Source organism: Diadema setosum, chromosome 11, assembly GCF_964275005.1.
Source record: "Diadema setosum chromosome 11, eeDiaSeto1, whole genome shotgun sequence".
NCBI lineage: Eukaryota > Metazoa > Echinodermata > Echinoidea > Diadematoida > Diadematidae > Diadema > Diadema setosum.
Genome location: NC_092695.1, coordinates 31,007,233 through 31,030,344, shown reverse-complemented (window position 1 = coordinate 31,030,344; position 23,112 = coordinate 31,007,233). Strand labels below are relative to the sequence as shown.

Here is a 23,112-nt window from a genome sequence, read left to right as displayed (position 1 = left end):
AGAAATTTTTTCAGATGGCATAATTTTTTTATCTTATATTTGCTCAGGACACTAAAAGAAATATTTACACAAAAAATGTGCCCATTTTGAGCTTTTATTTAGTGATTTATACCAAATTGTCTGATTTCATGCATTATTATGCATAAATTAGCATAATTAAGCATAAATGATAATTTTAACAAAATTTAACTTCGTGGTAATTTAGACTACGTCATAGGCAATGTGTGTGCGAATTTTCGTCGCGATCGCGCGGTCGACGGTCGAGATCTGCAGGGAGGGCCTGGGAGCCCCCCGGCTCTATGATCTACCTAAATAGCCCGGCCTAGTTAGGGTTAATTCTTTCATTTCAAAGGTTGAGTTTACTGGCTGCCGTTGTCAACATCAAAGTGGAACTGTGCAGCAGTTACTTCTAATGAAGTAAACACCATATGGTGCCTTCTTTAAATTTGTGTGCTGATCATTTCAAACTGTAATGCAGCATTAAAAAAAATAATAAAAAATACACGAATAAAGTAAATGAATGACAAAGAAAAAAAGAAGAGACCCGCGGGTCTAGTGCTCACCTGAGTATCGCAAGTTCACCTTTCACACAGTCACTATTAACCCTAACTTATTCACAGCTCTACCAAAATTTGACCAGGCATTCTCAAGTAGAAGATGGAAATGTACAATAAGGGCCCAAATTTTTTAAGATTCCTTAATTATTGGGGATTGGGGCCCCCTGGGGCCCTCTGGGTGGGGCATGGTGCCCATTTTGATAAATTTAGATCCTGACCCCCTAGGGATGCTACCTGCCAAGTTTGGTGAAAATGGGTCATGGGGTTCTCAAGAAGAAGATGAAAATGTACAATTTAGGCCCCATTAGAACCCCTCCCCACCCCCTCCCCTGGGTCCCAAGGGGGCACCCCTGATCCTGCCATGAACAAACTTGAAACTACAGTCATCACTGTACTAACTCATAGTATTAACTTAGCTCTATCACTTCTGGTTCTAGAGAAGAAGATTTTTACAGATTCCTTAATTTTGGGGGGTTTGGGCCCCCTGGGGCCCCCTGGGTGGGGCATGGTGCCCATTTTAACAAATTGAGTTCCTAATCCCCTGGGGATGCTACCTGCCAAGTTTGATGAAAATCGGTCCTGGGGTTTTCAAGAAGAAGATGAAAATGTAAAAAGCTTACGCACGACGCACGACGGACGCCGGACAAAGGGCGATCGCAATAGCTCACTTAAGCCTTTGGCTCAGGTGAGCTAAAAAGTAGAATCATGCAAAAAAACACAATTATCATTCCATGCACTCGGCAAACCAAAAACATGATTTACAGTTATGCCCTAAACATGCCAAAAATCAAACATGACAGAAGCGAGCTGAAAAGTCTTATTTTATCCCATGCTTCCTTCTCCCCAAACTTCTCATGAGAGAGCGAAAAAAATTGAATATAAAATATACAAGACACAAAATCTTGATGTGTGCTGTACTTACAGCAACAATCACAAGTGCAAGAGAGATGTATGTCATCGAAATTCTCTAAACGTCTTTCTAGCATCATTTTCTCCGTCTGTAATTTTCAATTTACATACATACATGTTTATATCCCGTTGTATCTCAAATTCATTTATCAAGAAGAATGTACAGATTTATCTACACCATGACGTAAAATGTTTCGTTTCACATTAGATTTGAGAGCAAAACTGATGCAGGCGAGCATGACACGGTCTAGCAAATGTTGTACTACAAAGTTTTGTTGACGACACAGTCCAAAAGCTTTAGCAATGCTGCCCAAACTTGTACACTATCCCGTTTTGTGATCTGCTATCAAAGCATCTGCACGGTGCCGTACACTCATGCTTACGGAGCAAAATCCTGATAAATATACACTGATGTTCCCATGAGCCTGGAGCTTTTTGAAGGTCTGGCCAGATGAAAAATTGTACCTCAATGTTTGGGGTATGCGCATGGCTAGTGAGGAGCTTATCAAATATCTTGTCAAGACATTTATGAGTTATCTGTTAAATCAACACAGATGATAAAAACTGAGTGTGGCCTGAAAGATACTGCATGTAGACAAAAACAAAAAATTAATTATCGCACGAAGCATTCTGTTTGTTTGTTTGTTTGTTTTTTTGGGGTGGTTTGGTTTTGGGAGGTTTTGAGCATATTAGTTCCCCTGAACTTATCCTCGTTAACAATGAGGAGAAAATCTTTGGCATGACATTCATTTACAGAGATATCACAATAGCGTGTTGACAGAAATGACATGCCGTGTATTGAGGAGCAAACAGCACCTTGACTGCAAATGCCTTGCATTCAACATACAGGGCACATTGATCTGAGATTAACAAGGTCGGCAAGAGTCAACAAACACCGCCCCCATTCATGATAAGGTATCATGCACACAAACAAACAAAACAATGGAGAGAGAAAGTGTAGCATCCACAAGTGGCAGTTTTACACAACTTCAATAAAACAAAGAAAAACTATTGAAATATGCATCCCTCTGAATGAGGTTAAGCTTTTGCACAATGCTGCAATGAAGGATTTTTACCACTATAAACCAGCTTGGATATGACGGTCAAAGAATTTTGGGGAGGAAAAATACTGATGTTTGGTATGAGATGGGTGTTACTATGCATTGTGATTTGTAGCTGTGTTCAGACTGGGGTAGGTGCGGGTGCTTTCTTGTGTTCCTTCTCCAAGTGTGAACTCCCCCTCCTCCCAAGTATCATAAAGAGTCGATCCAGCTTTCTTCCACGATGGCGGACACCTTCTTCTCGTACTCGCGACGATTCTCCTGGTACAGCTGCGCAGCTTGGCTATTGGCAGGACTGTTGGGGTTGGGTTCATCGAGTAACGACTGAGGAGAGACAATTTTCATTGGAATAGGAAAGGTAAGGGGAAGACAATAGTTGAGAAGAGTGAATACCTGGAATCAGAGGACACATACATGACTGTAGCCATCATTTCATTTCATGTAAATATTCTTCTATCTGAAGAATCATTTGATGTCCAAAGAGAAGGGCTGCAGTACTTTGCATTTACATTTGGCTGATAAACAGGTCATAAGGGTCAAATCACAAATCGCCTACAATAAAAATTTTGTCTGGTGCCATAAGATTGCAAGATGATTTTGCGTTGGGTCATTAGGAAAAGAGGTAGAATTGATAAAGCTATGCAGTGTCCCATGCACTTAGGAAAAGTGCATTAACAATCCACAGGCTAGAGAAAAGTTTAACCATGTTCCACAGTTTAAACATTCTGCTGTTTCCACTTACTGTATACGCCGAATATTTTGCAAGGTTTTTATTTTCACGAATTTTGCGAGTTAGGTGCTATTCGCGAAATTAAAGACACATGAAAATATTGACTCTGATCCCGATGTGAATGTAATGTACGTGTGTTCACTTCTCCATTCCAGTGCAAGACTCCACTATCGCGAATTTAACCACTCACGAAATTGTTGGGAGTTCCTGATTCGCGAAATTTTAGACTCGCGAAATATATGGCGTATACAGTAATAAATGTGGAAAGGTGAGAAATGGAGTTATGCATTTTTAAATGTTAAATGTGGAAAGGTGAGAAATGGAGTTATGCATTTTTAAATGTGGAGTACTTGTAAGGAATGGAAGTCAATTCATTTCATCTGCACATTGTCGTGTGTAGACATACAACGATAGTTTGGCGCAAATCAGTCATCTGACATAAATATCTTATGAGGTTGAATGTTGAAATAGGTCAGCAGAAATGGCTTGCGGTAGCAATAAAGTGGAAATTAATGCAAATCAGAGAATTTCAGAGTCTCTATGACACGTTTCAGCAACAAATCCCCAGGAATGAACACAGCTTCTTAGAAACGTATAGAGCATACAGCTGGTCCACAGGGTATGCAAATTTTGAATGCATTTAAAATGCTTGTGACACCATCACGAATGCCAACAGACATTCAAAACTTGATGTATGCTGACATGTACATGTGCAAGACAAAATAATTTCATGCTTTCTTTTATAGTCCATAGACTAAATTCAAACGAGAGATTTGATTCAAACTTCCTCTGTGAATGCAGGCCATAGACTTCCAGGCCAGAATTCACAAAGGTAGAACTTTTACACCTATTCCATGGATTACATACTTATATCTTAACTGCATACATGCGCATGACACATGATATACCTCAACAGACCTCCAATGAGAAAAGCAAAGCTGGCACATACATGTGCAAGGAATGCCTCTTTCTCTCTTAATCTAGCCCAGAGACTTAATTCAAACTGGGGAGTTGATTCAGACCACTTTTGTGAACAGGAGCCATAGACTTTCAGAATTTACCTGTATTGAGGTGAGGATAGCAGAGACGTCGTATGTTGGACTCCACCTGTTCTGAAGGATGTCCAAACAGATACCTCCGTCAGCATATACTGCAGAGGAGAAAAATCAGTTCATGACATGGTTACAGCATCTGTTCCAGCTCCTGCCTTCATGGAGGAGAAAAAAATCTGACTCAGACATTGAGTACTATAATGAATTACATGTTACTAAAAGACAGGAAAAAAAAACAAACTCTGTTCTGCAGAACTTTCCTTCAATTTTGATCCGTGACTGCTACTCACTGACAAGTCCGGTTAACCTGTACTAGCTAAATTTTGCTTTAAAAGTTACTTAGACACATTCATCAGAAATGACCATCTAAATATGGCTAAACAAAAGTACAAATATGTTTGACAATGCCTACTGTAAACCTTCTCGTTTCGTATACAGTAGAGCTCTAGCTGTCTTACAATAGAAGGTGTAGCAAGTAACAAAAATGGAGTCTAACCAAAATCCTCACAAGAGCAATAACGACATGAGAATGCATGCCTAATATGGATGGGTGTACGGGTTCTTCACATGATAATCTTGTCCATTAACTTACCATGCAACTGCATTAATGTTTTGGTGAATAGCTTCCTCTGACAAAATTATTCAAGCAGATACTACTAATACAGGCAACAAATGTTCTCAAGAAAAGTTTGAGGTTTGAATTTCTTTTTAAAATGTAACACAAATTTTCTCTGAACGTAAAAACACAAACATAAGTGTTCTTCACACTTGATATTTACATTATATGATAAGGCACAACTGCCACTCAGAACTCTACTTCTATTGAAATGCCAACTCACCATTGGGATGAAACATCTTTGATATAAAGCGTACTGTAGGGGGCTTGTTCGGATACTCTTCTGTGAATTCAATGGTCAGCTTGAATGTACCTGAACGATGGCAGAGAAGTATAAGAGAAAAGAAAAGAATGGGAAATTAATGTGTCATAAGCATAAGATTCACAGATTACAGTAAACTTGGTACAAAAGTGTATGTAAAGCATATTGTGTCATAAAGCATGAATTCTAATCTGGACAATACAACATGGTGAATGTACATGTACATGTACTTCTGAAGAAATTTGAATGAAATATGTACATCAATGCAGATTGCAAGGCATTTTAAAAGTTTCACACATTTTGAGGAATGGCTATTGATCTGGACTCGCAGTGACACATTCTTAATGATGGACTGTCGATCGGGACTACACACGTACACCGTAATATGCATATAATGAGGTCAGCATACTTCTGGGGGGAAAAAATGTCAATGATGAATACACTGGAGTATATATCCTTGCAGATTCTGTGGAATCGATTACAGTTTAAAAAAAAAAAAAAAAAATATATATATATATATCTCATGTGTTTCCTTATATTATGTCTTTCCTTCTTTTCATTCATGGAGGTGTCGTGGCTGAGTGGATAAGAGCGCTCGTCTGTGAACGACATGAGCGTGGTATGGTTCCTGGGTTCGAGCCCATGCCAAGCCCGACACATTTGCCCTTCAGCAAGGCACTTTATCCACATTGCTGCTCTCCACCCAGGAGTATAAATGGGTACCTGGTAGGATGAGAAAGCTTATGATGGTTGATCAGCATGTGCGCGCCTGTAAAATGGCTGCGACTGGCTGGAATGCTCCCCAGGGAGTGGAGAATGAGCACTGTTAGTGCTGGTTGGAAATAATGTATCCAGTGACCGGGGTAATAATAGTCTGTAAAGCGCATTGAAACCCTGAAGTGTGTGAAATGCGCTATATAAAAACCAGCTATTATTATTATTATTATAAACAATCTTCCCTGAGAATAGTAAGATTCTGTTCCACAACCTCCTCAATAGTAGATAGGCATCATATCCACTAGACTAGGGCCCAAGCTTCTCTGTAATAGCCAGTAATGGTTCTGCAGCAGGTACTATGCAATCATCCAAATGAATGATTCTTGCTTAGTGAGTTGTTTTTTATTGCAACTGACTGACAAATTGCCCTTCATTGACACAATTTAACTGAGATTATTCAGTGTTTGAGTAGTAGCTATGAAAAAAAAAATCATGGGCTTTCATACTCAAGTGGCATTCAAACTGATGACCTTCTGACTGCTAGACAGGAATCATAATATCCACTTTTCTCCGCAGGTTTGGAAATCGTGGACATGGTAGAAGGTGTAAAATGAATGCACAGCCTTGGGCCAGCTCGTAACATTCAAGTTGTAACTATGATTCAATAAGATCATACCTGCAGAAAGCTCTGAATGTATCCTTACAGTCCTTCCCACTGCTGAAATTGATCTCAATAATAGTGAACTCTGTGCATATCAGAAAACCCCATGAGCAGGGTCATCAATTACACACGCTACTGTGCTGTGACAGCCTGTACAATGTACCTTTGGGGTGTTGTGTTTACAAGAGAATCCCTTTGGAATATGGGTGAACTCTCTGCACATACACACAATCTTGGGGATAGGGATGTAATACAACAATGGACATCACTATTCCATATGTTGGCATGAGGACGTGACTGCGTCTCTAATAACAAAGACTTTTGTAAGCAATCAGTTCGTGTGAGATTTACAAATCATTTCATGTACGTTACAGTAGAGCTGCATGGCATAAATGATGGACATACGAATTCATGACGGTACCATCATAAAAAGGGGGAAATAAAGGGGGGGGGGGAAAGTATTCAGAACCTGTTTGGAAATCTGAAACCTTGCTATTAATTTCATGTGTACCATCAGTGAGTATAATAAACAGAGAGAGAGAGAGAGAGAGAAAGAAAGAGAGTTTGGCAAGTAGGCCCCTATAGTTTAGCCTGTGAATCTGAGTGACCTCTGACCTTGGCAGGTGACCTGGGTAGTACCGTAACATCAAAATGTGTATTTTGTGACCCAAGAGTGGTCACAATTGGACTTATGGTTGGAATGGAAAGATAATTGTCAAACAATCAGAGTTGTCCAAGTAAACTAGCATTTTGGACAACTGACCACAAACAGATTATCTATACTTGATAAATCCCTTTCATTGGCCAGTGGGTATTAAGACAAAAGAGAGGGTGGAGATGGGGAGAAAAATTCTGAAGCAAAACCATTTGGCTAGCCTTGGGAAATTAATCCGAAACCCCCTTAGCTTGATGCAAAATATTGGGGGAAAACATGACACTAAACAGGGTAAACAAACCTAGTGTACATAAACTACAGTATCAACAAAAACCAGCAGTAATATGACATCAAGCAGACACAGGTTGTAGACTTAGCAAAAGCTAGTTGTAAATCTCCCATGATATCATTCACATGACCAACAGGAAGTAATCGAGAACGATTACTCCACATAGTGCAACTACACTCTGTGAATAAAGAGGACTTGTTTTTGGTAGTTTCTGCATTTTGCCCTTTCATGTACACCCCTAGCAGACTAGTGCAGGATATGACAGTCAAGCGTGACATCCCTAAAACCTTTGTTCTTGCATGTGATTTTCAGTGGCAAGCACAAATGTTATGGCTGACAAAAGACAGCCAAACTTTCAAAATGGTGTGGGTGTAGTAGACACAATGGTGTATGATGGTCAAGGTTTGTTGATTTTGCTGTCTTTCTTTATATATTTACCAGCCCCATTATACAATAGTGTCACAATTATCATACTCACTGGTAGTGTCTCCGGGGGGGAAAAAAAAATCATATCACCATGAATTTATATCTGGTCTCTAGATAGCTATACTGTGTAATATATGGGATGAGCGAGATATTTAAGCAAAAGGCCCTGCAATACAACTTCTGATAGTCACTTTATATGAACATACATGTACAGTACGTGTATTGTCTATTGAGACCTACTACAAATACATGAAAGCAATGTTTAAAAAGAATCTTTGGTGAGCATTTCTTCTATACTTTGTTTGGCAGAGTAATTTCAGAATTGTTGACGCACTTTCTCATACATATCAGTCATAAAAATAAAGACATCAGATGCAAGTCATCATACAGTGGTATCAAGTGTGCCATAAATGGGAAACTATCGTGTGTTGCAAGTACTGTAAATGTTGATATTTTTGTGTGATTCATCTTTCGCGCTGAGCGACTAAAAAGAAACAAAACATAGTCGCGAATTCTTGAATTCGCGCTGCACAATTGTCACTGCCGGCAACCAGGGACAGCCTGGTGGTAGTGTCGCTGCCCGGAAAGTAGTAGATGACAGGTTTGAGTCCCACTGGTTCCTTTTTTTTCCCAACATGTTTGTTACTTTACAGATCAGCAGTTGCGATATTAAAATTTAAAAAACAAACTGAAAAAACTCACACCTGAATTGTCATCTCATTCAAAATTTACAGATAATATTGTAAAGGCTTTTACATATTTAGTGGGTTCTTTCATTCAAGCTAGACAAAAATAGAGCGAAATACGCGAAAAGGAATGTCCTGCATTAAAAGTATCTCGTAGTCAAAGGGATATATATCAAGGTGGTCTCTTGTAATTTCTATGCAGAACAAATTTTCTGTTTAATTCACAAATTATATGGATTTTAACAACATGAACTGAAATGAAACTCTTAAGATTGTCATTGTGACAAATTTGTACACTTTCATATCTTGTGATCATAGTCATCAATACTACTGAAAACACATGTCATGAGAACCTACTGTATGCATGTTTGTATATATTCAAGTTTTCTATGTGAACATGATGGAATTCTGGCAGATACAGTCAGGGATGCTAACCTTGCAGACAGTATTGTAATATTATGTGGGCTGAAGAATTGCAGCATGCAGAAAACTACTACTGTTCCTTTGTACTCTGAAGTGAGTAATGTTGGCTATCACTGTAAACATAATTGGTCTTTTCATGTACAGTGTATATTTTCAAATGAATGGGCAATGTCAGTCTTGTCTGTCATCATGTGGTTGTCATGTAACACACAATACATCCCTGGCCAAAATTATAGATCTTACAATAATTTCATGCATAGAACAGCAACAGCTACAATCAATTAATAGTGTTAGCTTGCCTACTATGCTCATACTGTCTACAGCACAAGCTGGAAGGTGCAACAGTTCACCCAGCTCTCTACCACATGAGCCTGCATAAATGCGCTGTCGAATCCGCACAGAAAGGCCATTCAAGGACATCACACCAGTGGCCTATGAGATGACCTTCCCTCCATGATGTAAATATGATTGGTAATTTTTCTTTTGTGTGTGTGTGTGTGTGTGTGTGTGTGCTTAACAAGAGCAGACCCATTAATCAGTCACTTTACTAATGAAATACAATTTAGTTAATCACTTAGCTGTATATGGGCATGATGTACCAGTACATTGTACATTATGCACTGTGTACATTGCACAGACATTCACTTCAAGGGGATTTTTCTATAGTAGCCAATCTTCATGTACATGAAAAAAAAAAAATGTAACTGCTTAAATTCTCGTTATCGCCAATGACGTAAAAAGTACCCGGATGTGGCTTTTTCGTCAAGATTTAGTGCACTTGGTAGCAAGGGCACTTCCGACCACGGATACTAGTACAGTAGGCGGTTGTACAACCCGAGCCAGCGAGTGGCCAGGCCTGTCATACTCGTACACTGTAGTCGAGTCCCCGCAGGCAGCCGGCCTTGCATTAGCATGCACTAAGCTAACACACACATACCTGTACAGCGTACTGCTTGATCATGCGATCGATGTGCACATCACAGATCAGTCATCTCTGCATACGCTGAAAATATGCTGGAAAATATTCACCCACCTGGATATCGTCATGGAATGCCCATCTTTTTTTTTTATCTGTTCTCTGTTGAAATGTCGCGAACACAATCGGGAACGAACAGTGATCTCGAACTTATCCTGTCTCCGAAGCAACTTCTTCCAAGTAAGTACAGTGTACGTACAATGTACGTAGGCACTAGGCCTACTACCTAGTGCTACTACCACTACTAATAAGTCGCACGTGCACGTACTGCGCTGTGGAGTCACCCGCAAACTTCACCCACGCGGCCACGTCACGTCTCGCATGCCAGTAAGGGTCCTATTTCTGCAGATTTTTTTCATTTATTGTCGTGCGAACAACACATGGCAACAACCAATAGTCGTATTAACAGCAATTTCTTAAGAATAGAGAAATTTCAAATCATATTAAAGCTGTAATTCAAGTCGAGAAAACAGGAAGTACACGTAGAATACGGTCGGTTGCATGTGTAAATAGCATTCACGCACGTACGAACGGAAGTGACTTTGCTACCGGACTATCCCATAATGCACCGTAAATGACGCTTAAATCAACATCCGGGTACTTTTTACGTCATTGGCGATAGCGAGAATTAATATCGTGTCTGAAGTGTGTTTGTGTCACAGTAGAGATGTATACAGGTGCACTTACATGTACCCCAAGCTAGACTAAAACATCACAGATGACTTATTTAAAGGTCAAGTCCATCTTCATATACATGTGGATTGAGTGAAGGCAACAATGTTAGTAGAACACATCAGTGAAAGTTTGGGGAAAATCCGACAATCCGTTCAAAAGTTATAATTTTTTAAAATATCTGTGCAATCACTGCTGCTGGAGAAGACTACTACAGTGTATGATGTCACATGCGTACAACGCTATAAGGAAAATAAAAAGAGAATTTCACAAAACTTGACTTTTTGAATAAAGTGCACATTTCCTCTTCTTGTTACTGACTTATGTTAGGGGTAATATTATTCCCCTTGACTTCTGAAGGAGAGAAATCAAGTGTTCTTTTATTATGTGAGAAAAGTTAGAATATCTTGAATTTTCTTTATACTTTCTTTACATAGTTGTACTCATATGACATCACAAGCTATAGTAGTCTTCTCAGCCAGCCGTGACTGAGCAGAAACTTCAAAAATTCATAACTTTTGAACGGATTGTCCGATTTTCCTCAAACTCTCATTGATGTGTTCTACTAACATTGATCCATTCACTCAACCCACATGTCTATGAAGGTGAACTTGTCCTTTAAAGTCAACGTGTGCAGTCATAAAACTGATCCAGGGATGTAAGATCATATATGAAAACTCTGGGTTTTGTAGTGCTTGAGGGAAAGTTTTTGTAACTATTTCAGGATAATGGTCATTCTAAACTGGAGGGAACCGACATACTTTGTCATCAATGCATAGTAAACTTAAGTGAAAAGAAAACAAAAATGCAAAATGCTTTTTTTCTTGAGTTGCTGCCATAATTGGGTCATTTAGAGAAGCAAGGCTGAAATGTATTATCACATGATCGCACTGCTATGTGGTACTTGTGGTATAATGAATTGGGACAAAAATAACATGTACCAAAAGTAGTGAAAGTGAAAGTAGTGATGGTTTCATAGCCATAGACAATAACAACAAAATGAACAAGAGAATAGACTCAAGACTAAAAATATTTGACAATTTGTTTGCCTCAGTTTGAAATCATACGTACCGCGGTAGTTGATTTCTTATAAAGTATTACAGTGAATATTTGATATGAAACGGTAACAGTTCTTTTTTCATGTATAACCGTAAATAACTGTGTATTAACTGCACCCCCTATTTTCAGCCGTTTGGGGGGGGGGGGGGAATGATATCTCACCGATGAGCACAGATACTGCCATGCAATGGGTGGAGATAGTGCTGACATGATGGATGAATTTGAGTGAAATGTTTGGTGCAGAAAATGGGTTGATTTTTATGTCATTAGAAAAAAAGGAGTCTATACAGTAGAATGCCAAGTGAACAGGAAATCATTTCACCAACATTCAGTGTTGGTATGACGGTAATGACCAAGTAAGAGAAAATGAACAAAATAGAAAGCAAGGGCTTGTTCTCTGTTATTTGGTTGTTTGTTATATTTTCGTTGTTTGGCAACGGCACTATGTCCTATTAAATTTCACACCATAATTTACAGTGTATCTATGTATATAGATAAACAAGTACACACAGGTACATTCTGAATTCTTTGAACACTTTGAAAAACACACCATAGGATTCATTTTTAAAGATAATAAAAAGTTTTGGTACCTCAAAAGTTTCCCTGAATTTCCTTGTCTTGGTTTGTGTTTCACGTTAAAGTACGTTGTCTGTGAGAATTACTCACCCCAAAGTGCTCTCATGTCTTAGTAATCATGCAATAATGGTTTCGTACCAGAGCCGTCGCCGTACAGCGTCAATAAATATTGTACGAAACCACTGACTGCGACCAGCAGCGTGCAGCCCATTGTACGCATAGCTAACTGCGACCAGCAGCCCCATACGCATAGCGTAATGGGGCTTCGCATTGTAACATTCAGGATCATGACAGAATTAGTATCGCGGGTAAATGTCAATTTAAAATCCCAAAATTTCTTCGATTTGAACACTTACCAATTAAGTTGAAGTGTTGAAAACAGGCTTCGAACAACGATTGGTTCTGCCAATAGTCCCTTTCTTTTCGAATTGATGACTGAATGTGACTCGGTCGAGAGGACCTTGGGAGAGCTACATACACCATGGACCGATGCATACACTGACTACTACGGCCAGCGCATGCGCACACAAACATCTTATCCGTTGATATGGGATTTGAAATTTGTGCGCATGTGATGTGTTCGCATGCACTGGCTGTAGTATTCAGTGTACATGGTGTATGTAGCTCTCCCAAGGTCCTCTCGGCCGAGTCACATTCAGTCATCAATTCGAACAGAAAGGGACTGTAGGCAGAACCAAACGTTGTCCGAAGCCTGTTTTCAAAACTTCACCTTAATTGGTAAGTCTTCAAATTGAAGAATTTATGGGATTTTAAGTTAACATTTATCCCGCGATACTACATCTGTCATGATCCTGAATGCTACAATGCGAAGCCTGATTACGCTATGCGTATGGGACTGCTGGTCGCTATGCGTATGGGGCTGCTGGTCGCAGTTAATTGCATGATTACTAAGACATGAGAGCACTTTGGGGCGAGTAAGTCTCACAGTGTTAGTTATATGAAAGGTACTTTAACCTGAAACACAAACTAAGACAAGGAAATATTTGAGGTACCAAAACTTTTTATTATCTTTAAATGCTTGTAACCAAAAACATGCAAAAGAGGAGAACAAGTAGGCTCAGTGGCATAAAATGCTGGGCAAGCTGGAACAGTGTGTGACAGTGTCCCACGTTCCAGGATGATGCCAATTGCTCTTTATTGAATAGGGGGCCGCAAAGTCATTATTATCTTAAGTAAACCACAACTTGACAAGTGATGGCTCTCTTGCTTGGCTGTCAGAAGGGAAAAGTTAACCTTTTAGCACTGGTGCAGCTTAAAGGGATTTACTACAAAAAAAAAAATGAATATGCAGGGAATAATTGTCCTGGTATCGCATCGCAATTTGCTATGCATTTTTACACCACTGCTACAAAAACTAACTTTTGTATAGCAGTTTTCTTCCATAGAAGTGTACAGGATACCGTGTGAAATATTGTTCATCAGCTGAAATTGCTGATCAAATTTGAGTTCGTAAATTATTCCCTGACATGTGGATTCAGTGAATGGAGGACTATCAGGGGAAAGCGTCAGTGAAGTTTGCGGAAAATAGGACAATACGTGGAAAAAGTTTTTAATTTTTAAATTTTTGGTTAGGGACTTTCCTATATATCAAGAGGCTACAACAGTTCCTGATGTCCAGCAGTGGTAGAATAAAAGGAAGTTACATGCATAAAGAGACTTTATGGTAGTATGGTTGGGGGGGGGGGGGGTATGGTAGCACTTGGATTCAAAAACATTTGAAAACTTTTATTAGGATTGTCTGATTTTTCTCAACTTCACAATGTATTTCACGAATACCTCTGCATACATTAAATTGACTGTATGTTTGGGGTAAATTCCCCTTTAATGATGAGCCTGCCTAATTATGGCTTGCATCCTTGACAGGCTTTGAACCAAGCAATGTCAAAGAAAGTACAGTGCCTATCTGAATTAGTAACGGAAGCACTTGGAAAGGCAGATCATACAGACCGAAACAACGGTAACAAGAAGGGAAGTGAGAGACATAACCAACATATGGCATGCAACTTAACCTCTTTGACAGACTACAATACTGTTAGTACTCAGTACATTAGATACACACAATACCTTTTAACTACAGTGCAAACTAGACTAGAAATGTCGCTTTGGCGACTGGTATGCCTCCGCCATAATGCATGATTTTCCCAATAGGTCTAGATAGTACATGTGGACACTGTGTGATTACATTTTCACAAAATTGGCAAAATATTGGAATGACAAGTTTGTCACAAATGTGTTGAATGTTCACCTTCCTTGACGTAGGTTTAATTGGATGAATAGGAGAGCATGTATCTAGGGATTTAAGGACTTTAACTTGACTTTGACCCATTCATACATTTAGGCATTGAGTAATTTTCAAGGTACAGGTGTGGAGAAAAAGTGCAATTTCTGAATTGAATAGTAAATTGTTACCATTTTCATCTGGCCCTTGAGACCCTAAAATTCATAAGATAATTACTTTCAGGTAGAACATGCATAATATGTACTAAGTTTCAAGGTAACTTGAGCCACTTCCGAGATATGGAGGAAAAAGTTAGTTCAGTACTTTCACTTGATCTTTGACCTTTTGACCTTTGAGGCAAAAAGAGAAAAAAAAAAACTTTCAGAGAATTTCTATTAGGTTACACACGCATACACCAAGTGTAAAAAAATAACCCTGCTGGCATTGCATAAATATGAGGGTAATAGTAACATTTTGAAGTCTTGCACTTGACCTTTGACCCCTGACCTTTGACCCCATGAATCCTACATTCTCTAGATAATCACTTCCAGTCAGTACATGTATATACTATGTTCCATGAAGATACCTTGAACAATTTTCCAAGGTACGGAGAAAAAAAAAGAAGTTTTAATATTTTTACTTGACCTTTTGACCTTTGACCTTTGACCTCATGACCCAAACTGTCACCAGAGAATCTTAATTGGGTAATACATGTATACACTAAGTTTCAAGAAAATCTCTTCAGGCATTCAATAGATATGGTGGAAATAGTGAAATTTTATGTATTTGACCCTGACCTTTTGACCTTTGACCTTTGACCTCATGACCCAAACTTTCACCAGAGAATCTTAATTGGGTAAAACATGTATACACTAAGTTTCAAGAAAATATCTTCAGGCATTCAATAGATATGGTGGAAATAGTGAAATTTTATGTATTTGACCTTGACCTTTTGACCTTTGACCTTGAGCATGTGCACCCAAAAGTTGATAGGCACAACTTCACCCCCTAATACACATACATGCCAAGTTTCATTAGGATACCTCAACAGGTTTCGATAGTTACCTTGTCCACAAAATTCATTACGGACGGACGGAAGGACGGACGGACGGACGGACGGACAACCCGAAAACATAATGCCTCCGGCACCACTTCGTGGCGGAGGCATAAAAAGCACTCTGAGAGTGCAGACCTCCGCCAAGCAGCTACTTTCCACCGATGATCTTGCTCTTCCCAAAGAGATTTTTCTCCTCTCCACCACTGGGGAAAAGCTCTTTGGGCTCTTCCATAGAGATCAGTGGTTTCCACACCCATACATATACATGCTGAAAAATTGCCCGATTTCCCAATATAGAAGCCTTTGTTACGTCATAAACCCTCAGCTGCGCGGCGCGCCTTGCCCTAGCAGAACCCAAAGACGCTTACCTATCTTTGGCAGAAACTAGAGCACGCACTTTAGTGCGCATTCAAAAACCTCAAAAATGCGCAGCTTGAACTCCCGTGTTCATTGACCCTACCTGTCAAAATATCAAAAATCCTTCATAAATGTCCCCCAAATTCTCGGATCACTACCAAAATTTAATCATTTGTTACTTGTGTCATTCTCAACCATTCCTGCAAGTTTCATCCAAATCCGTGCACAACTTTTTGAGTTATTTTGCACACGGAAAAACTAACTAACAAACAAACCAACGGTAACGAAAACATAACCTCCTCCCTTGGCAGAGGTAATAAGTCCACAAAAGAGACAGCTTAAAACAAAAAACAGAAACAAGCAAAACAAAGCCACAGAAAAGACTTAACAATTACATACATGTAACACAAACAGTTTCTTTGCTTATTCATCACTGTTTCCTTTTTTTTACTTTACTATTTACTGACATCCTTTTGTTTTATTTGTGTTTCTTTTTTGTTTTTTAGGTGAACAAAGAAACATGCTACATGTACCACTCAATGTATTTAACTTTATAAAACTTACCATCTTCAAAAGGGGTATCATGTGGCCTGTGGGTAAATAGGTAGAAGAAAATTCTGTTACCACAAAATGACAACAGAAACGCCATGAGCATAACAATCACACAAGCTATGTTTCATCATTTTCAATTCTAAAATGACAAGCACAATTGAACAAATGCATCCCATAGATATATACAAGGGTACAGCAGTATAAAGTAATCTAACTACAGTGTACATACAGTAGTTACACGGGTTAAAAGAGCAAAACATTAAACAGAATGCACTACTCTCAATAAAGTACACAACACTCAGAGACAATGTTTCCAGTGTTAATTATATTCACTTCCCTCCCATAGGTAACAGATGAAAGCAGCCGTGTGGTCAGCAAACAAAAAAAAAAAAAAAATCAGATGAAATAATCACATTTTGTGTCTCATACAAGGAACCATCCATTCAATGTGGTTGGTTTTGCATGTTTACTTTTTCTTCAGAGAACTCATGGCCTATCAGAATTTAGATGCATTTAATTCAAAGCAGGACTAAACATCACAGTGCACAAAGTTTAAAAACCATGGATGCTCCAACTGTTCCTATCAATTTCTGATGGAATAATTATAGTCAAATCTAATTACACGTACATGTCTTTTTGACTTGGATATTGTTCTGTTACTGTCAATCACATTTTTTTTTTTATTAATACACAACACCCCTCAAAACAAACAAACATTCATTCATTGAACATGTTTTCTTCAATATGACATTTTTGAGACAAGTTTCCACCACATTGCTCAACAACAACAAACATACTGGTATAACTTTTGTCATACCCACAGTACAGTCACATAACATAATATAAGTCCAATGTCATTGATCTGCAGATCTCATTCTGGACCCTCTGAATACAGCTTAAAAAAAAAAAAAAAAAAATACATTATACACTCAAACAATGGAACAGTCTTTTTTAAAATGTTCTCCTGTAAAAACAAAAATCTATGGCAGTATCAACATATTCAATGTTCTCAGCAAGACAATATCTAACTGCCTTGCTTGACATACATGTACCGACACCAAGTATGGACTTCCTATCAAGATCTCATGACTGGAACACAGTGGCATAGAAAGTGAAGTCCTTCACAGTCCACTGGACAAGACAGAATGCTTACCCAAATATAACAGCATTCCATAGCATGATGTTGTTTTCTGACGGAGCACCACTCACACCTGCAGGTGGGTCTTCTTGTAGTCTGTCAGGAAGAGGGCAAAAGATGGAAAGGGAGTTTTATGTGGAAGCTTATAGTAGTTGACACTTGCTTTAAAAAATGTGTTTTTGTCTTTGTATTTATGTGTCTTGAGCACTCCAAATAGTAGATTTGGTGCAACATACTGTTCAAGTGGAAATTTTTGCACATTTCATGAAAACAGATTGAGAAGCTGGCACAAATATAAAAGCATGTGAATGTTTTTTGCGAGTCATGTGTTCCATCAATAATGTTCTCATTCCATGGAATTAAAAACACACAAAAATTATCTTACCTGGCCAAGAGTGAAAAATTTCTCACATGAAAATATCCACTTTTACAGCAATTTATATTTATTATTATCATCATCATCGTCATCTTCATTATTCAACACCCTCTCTAGGACACAAAGTTACAAAGACAACTCTGTCAAAACTTGCCCAAGTGCTCTGTACAGGATAAAAAGGTGAGAAAGCAACTTTTTCATGAGTCATCAGGGCTGCAACTAGGGCACCTATCTCATGACATGGGAAGAAATGGACTTTCAAAAATGACGCAGATCCAGAATTTCAGACTCATTCATTGGAAGGGAATCCAGATTTCAAACAGCCCTTGTGTCAGAAACAACCATAGTTATACTCTGCTTTCTACATGTACCTCCATGTTCTTGGTATTGCACTATGACACACATGACATACCGGTATGATTTGTACAATGAAAAGCCTAACAAAGCCTCCTTGTTAGGGCACATACAATTTGTATGAGAAAATAGCAAACAGTTGTAAATTGTTTTCTCACCAGCAGAGTGGCAAGACTGAAACTTTGTATTTTGATACACATTTGTGCTAGGAAAAACAAACTGGACTGTTCTTGAGCAGGCAACTCTCTTTTCAAGAAAGTTCATCCACATACATGTGTACAATTAGGCAAAATTTTAACAAAAAATGCAATGTAAAGTGTAGATGTTGTACTGAACTGGTAACACAATAAAACACATACACGCAATAATAAAAAATCAAACAAAAATTCATGGATTCAGCAGGGTACTAACATTGACATGCAGTTGGATACTATGCAACATGGATTTGTGTTTGCTATTACATTATTGAACAATTATAATGCCAAAGCTGCTAAACTACTTATCACTTTGGAATATTCCTTATTTAGACCAGTACAGTAATACCCGTAAGTCTCCAATAGCACCGATTCCTTAGCTAACAGCCTGTGCTCTCTTTCTTCAGCCAAGACAATTGTGGGAAATGTTCTGCAACATTTAGAGTCACAAATTCTTTTATTATATATGCCAGTTGGTCTGGTGCAACTTTTTAGATGCCCCTGTATTTACAACTAGTCAGACCAGACGCTGTGCCAAGCGTCTGACAAGTACCAAAACACTTGGATAAGGACACACCTTAGGGCACTTACAAACATGTAACATTTCTACCTCAAATTTTATATTTTACTTACTTGGTAAAATGATTACTGCTTGGACTTAAAGTTGGTATTACAATACACAGCAAACTGTCACGTAATGAGGCGCAAAATTTGTGTTTCTGACTGCAAAAACCTGTCCTATGCAGCACTACTTCAAGGTACAAATGTACTTTGTAGTGAGCATTGTGTGTGTGTCACCTTTAATTGTCTGCTAGACAGCAGTCACTTTTGTGTGCACGCTGCTTGAGTGTACTGCCACACGACCAATTTAAAAGTGCAGTGATGACCATGTGGGTAACTTCTGCCATTACTAAAGAAAATACTTTGTAACGTGGAACCATGAAGAGAAAAGTACTTGATATACAGTGTGTAGGCAAAGCTTTGTCCCCCCTTTTTTTTTTTCTTGTTTTTGGTGGGATTCTAAGTTCCAAATTGTGTTCAAGTCAAAATCAATAACACCAAATACAGCATAAATGATCAAGATCATTAGATTTATGTAGGTCTGAGTTACCAAGCATAATGTAACCAATTCAAAATCCATTCTCTCGCACCGAGTCCTCATGTATTTTTATGGCGATTGGTACAACCTGTTGTGACTTGCTGTGCAGTGACAGGGCTGTGTTTAGCTATATTGTCATGCTCTGCTTTGCTCATATGTGAATAAAATAAAGAATGCAGTTTATTTTACAAATACATACGTGACCCCGTATACAAAGCATTGTAAGCCTAAGGAATTTCTTAACGTTTTTTGTCTTGATCAGTGTGTAGACTAAAAAAGATAGGGTACCTACATTGTTGAACAAGGAAAAGGTAAAGATATTCTATTACACCAAGGCACTGAACTGCCTAGTCAAAACAAATTCGGGCGGTCACGCAAAGCACACTCGGATCTTTGCAGATGGTTATTCTCACTTCAAACACTTCCCCATAGCGGTCTATTTTCTGGGTTTTTTTTTCTGTATTTATAAAGCAAATTGTCCAAGGTTCGACCTCCCATGCCAAAATCTACCACACCCTAAAGACATAGGTTTTACATGTAGAAGTCGGTCAAATTTTGGGCGGCATCAGGGACAAATTATGGGTGGCTTGCTTTGCATAAAACAGGGTCATTTTGAAGTTAAAAAAAAAAAAAAAAGACCTGCACCAAGTTTCGAAATACTGTGCCAAAATCTGACAACATGCAAAAGCGTAGGTTTTATGTAGCAAATTTTGGGCGGGAGTACAATAGTCAAATTATGGGTGACTCGCTTTTTAGAGGGGTTCTACTGTAGTGCTGATCATGTTAATCAGATTCATGTCGACTATAAACTAAATTCAGACACCCTCGGCCTTGGTTTGGGCTTGTCCATGATGCGTATTAGATTTATTCATTAGCCCAACCAGATGCCATGGGCAGCACTAGCCCGACCAGACGCTGTGCGAAGCACTATTTATGCAGCGACTGGGCCGTGTATAGTTTAGGGCAGCACCTGCCGCAACTTTTGTACAGTGACAGGGCTGTTTAATAGATTAATATGAGATCTTTTCTATTGTAGACCTATTTATTATCTTGGTGCTATTTGTGTGTGTGTATGATAGGTAAGTCATATCTCGCCACCATGCCCCTTATCGCCATAGCGCATGTAAATTTGCTGCTTGCACGCAAAGCAAGACAAAAGTGCGCAGTACGATAGGAGCAATACGCAGAGAACATGCATTGGTTTGATTTGCCGTAAAGAAACAAGGTGGAAACAGGCATCAAATTGCTCAAATTTGTGATTTTCTAGAGTTTTCAATTTGGCATTTAGCCAGTTTTCTAGATGATGTATCTCCGTAGACAAAATCCAAAATGAATGTGCCAGATCGGGATCTGAACTGGCGGTATTTTTAACGTTCGTGAGGCAAAAATCAAGTAAATTTGATTGTTTTTTCACATCAAAATCCCAGTAAAAGTTTCGGGGTGGCGATATCTGGCGTAACAAAAATAAGTGAGAGGAAACTGACACCGCTCGCGATTCGTGGCGATATTCTTGTAAGGCAACCTCAAATTTCAATTTTGAGGACAGCATCATAATCTGTTGTTGTGTTGTAACTGTTAGTTTTCTCCACAATGAGAGTACATTTCTAGCCGATTTCCAGTCAGTTTTGACATTACAATCACTGGTTGAATGTTAGAATGGCTATAAACATGTGGCGCACCCAAGCCCAACCATAGGTCCACACTCTCAGACTCTGTTGTTAGTGGTTCGACAATAAATTACAAGTTACACTAGATCTACAGTTGTACTGTACGCGTACGGTAGTGCAACTGTTTCTAGTGTAAAGTAACTACACACAGCCGCTGTCGCGAAGCGACGCGGCTGCACCTGTATTCCTTCGCAGACGTTGTCATTTTTCAGTGTGGTTGTGCGACTCCTTCATGAATATCTTTATTAATCATGGAAAACTAAAATACAAGGAATTATCGTAATCTATGATAATCATTCAATAATCGGTATGCGATTTTTTGTTTAATTACGTCAAAAACTCACCGAAATCTGTGGCTGAAATCAGGTCTGTAAACGTCCTTATTGCTTCACTCCTCATCTGCGTGTTATTTGAATGGCATTCACTCTCGTATACTACAACGTACAACGTAGGTAGTCGGAGAGCTAGAGGGCGCCTCTCCGACTACCTACGTTGTACGTTGTAGTATATGAGAGTGAATGCCATTCATAATAACACGCAGATGAGGAGTGAAGCAATAAGGACGTTTACAGACCTGATTTCAGCCACAGATTTCGGTGAGTTTTTGACATAATTAAACAAAAAATCGCATACCGATTATAGAATGATTATCATAGATTACGATAATTCCTTGTATTTTAGTTTTCCACGATTAATAAAGATATTCATGAAGGAGTCGCACAACCACACTGAAAAATTACAACGTCTGCGAAGGAATACAGGTGCAGCCGCTGTCTCTACAGCGGCTGCGTGTAGCTATAGTGTAAAGCATCACTGCACCAATTTTACTCTGTAACGTTAGACCAACGGCTGTAATATCCATAACAAGCATCATGCATCACAATTCTCATCAACAATTCAATCTTCTTCTTCTTCTTCTGTTTATCTGCCTCCCTCAATCCTGAAAAAAAAAAAAGAAGATTCTTGCAGATTTATAGAAATGACTGACTGGAATTATGTTCTACAGTGAAAGGCAAAACGAATTATTCTACTGTGAGCATAGTGAGAGATCCAAGAAGTTCAGCTTTCAATTATCACTTAAAATGAGAACTAACAATCACCAAACACTGCACCTTATTAGGACTTAGGTTGAAAGTCAGTGCATCGTTCTGTCGTTAGGCGATAGGCAGGCTGTACACTACACTACGCTACGGTACACTACACGCACAGCGTACGAAAATATCCATTGACAATGGCATTGTCATGCCAAAATGGCCCGAGTTTCGCAACGATACTCACCTCTTGAAATCTCTCATTAACCGCCTTCTCGCCGGAGTTGACATGTTTTGTGAAAAGTTTCTTCGAGTTCAAATAAATATATTTACAAGGATATAGAATGAACTCCTCTAAAGTTAGAATGGCCGTGGCTATGCTAGTTTTCTCGTAGATTTCATTGCATGACTTTGATCAATTCCACGGTTCCCCAATCCACCCGGTAGTAGTAGTGTGTCATAGAACGTGAGTGTGTTGCAAATGTTTTCCTTTTCTCGTACGTCAACCAACCGGAGAAAAATGACCTCATCGCTACGCATACGCTGTCTATGTGTGCGTGCGCTACAGTGTGTGCCTGAGTGATGTGCAGACGGTGCAAAAACCACTGATCCCCCATAAGGAAGCTTCTGGATAACTCATAGTCTAAGCGCTTTTGAAGCCACTGCGCCGCCATCTCAACACGCACACGCCCATACTTTCTGTGCATGGGTGTTGAATATT

At 39.0% G+C, this 23,112-nt stretch overlaps 1 protein-coding gene across 1 annotated transcript; it reads right to left on the bottom strand.

Moving 5' to 3' along the window:
- Positions 1 to 1,255: 1,255 nt before the first annotated feature.
- Positions 1,256 to 22,851, bottom strand: LOC140234597 (ubiquitin-conjugating enzyme E2 A). The gene is made up of 6 exons (XM_072314624.1): positions 22,639 to 22,851; positions 17,686 to 17,766; positions 16,545 to 16,570; positions 5,149 to 5,238; positions 4,319 to 4,407; positions 1,256 to 2,851 (listed from the first exon to the last, which is right to left on the bottom strand). The coding sequence occupies exons 1-6, from the start codon at positions 22,680 to 22,682 to the stop codon at positions 2,720 to 2,722; spliced, it is 462 nt and encodes a 153-aa protein (XP_072170725.1). The 5' UTR covers positions 22,683 to 22,851; the 3' UTR covers positions 1,256 to 2,719.
- Positions 22,852 to 23,112: the final 261 nt, after the last annotated feature.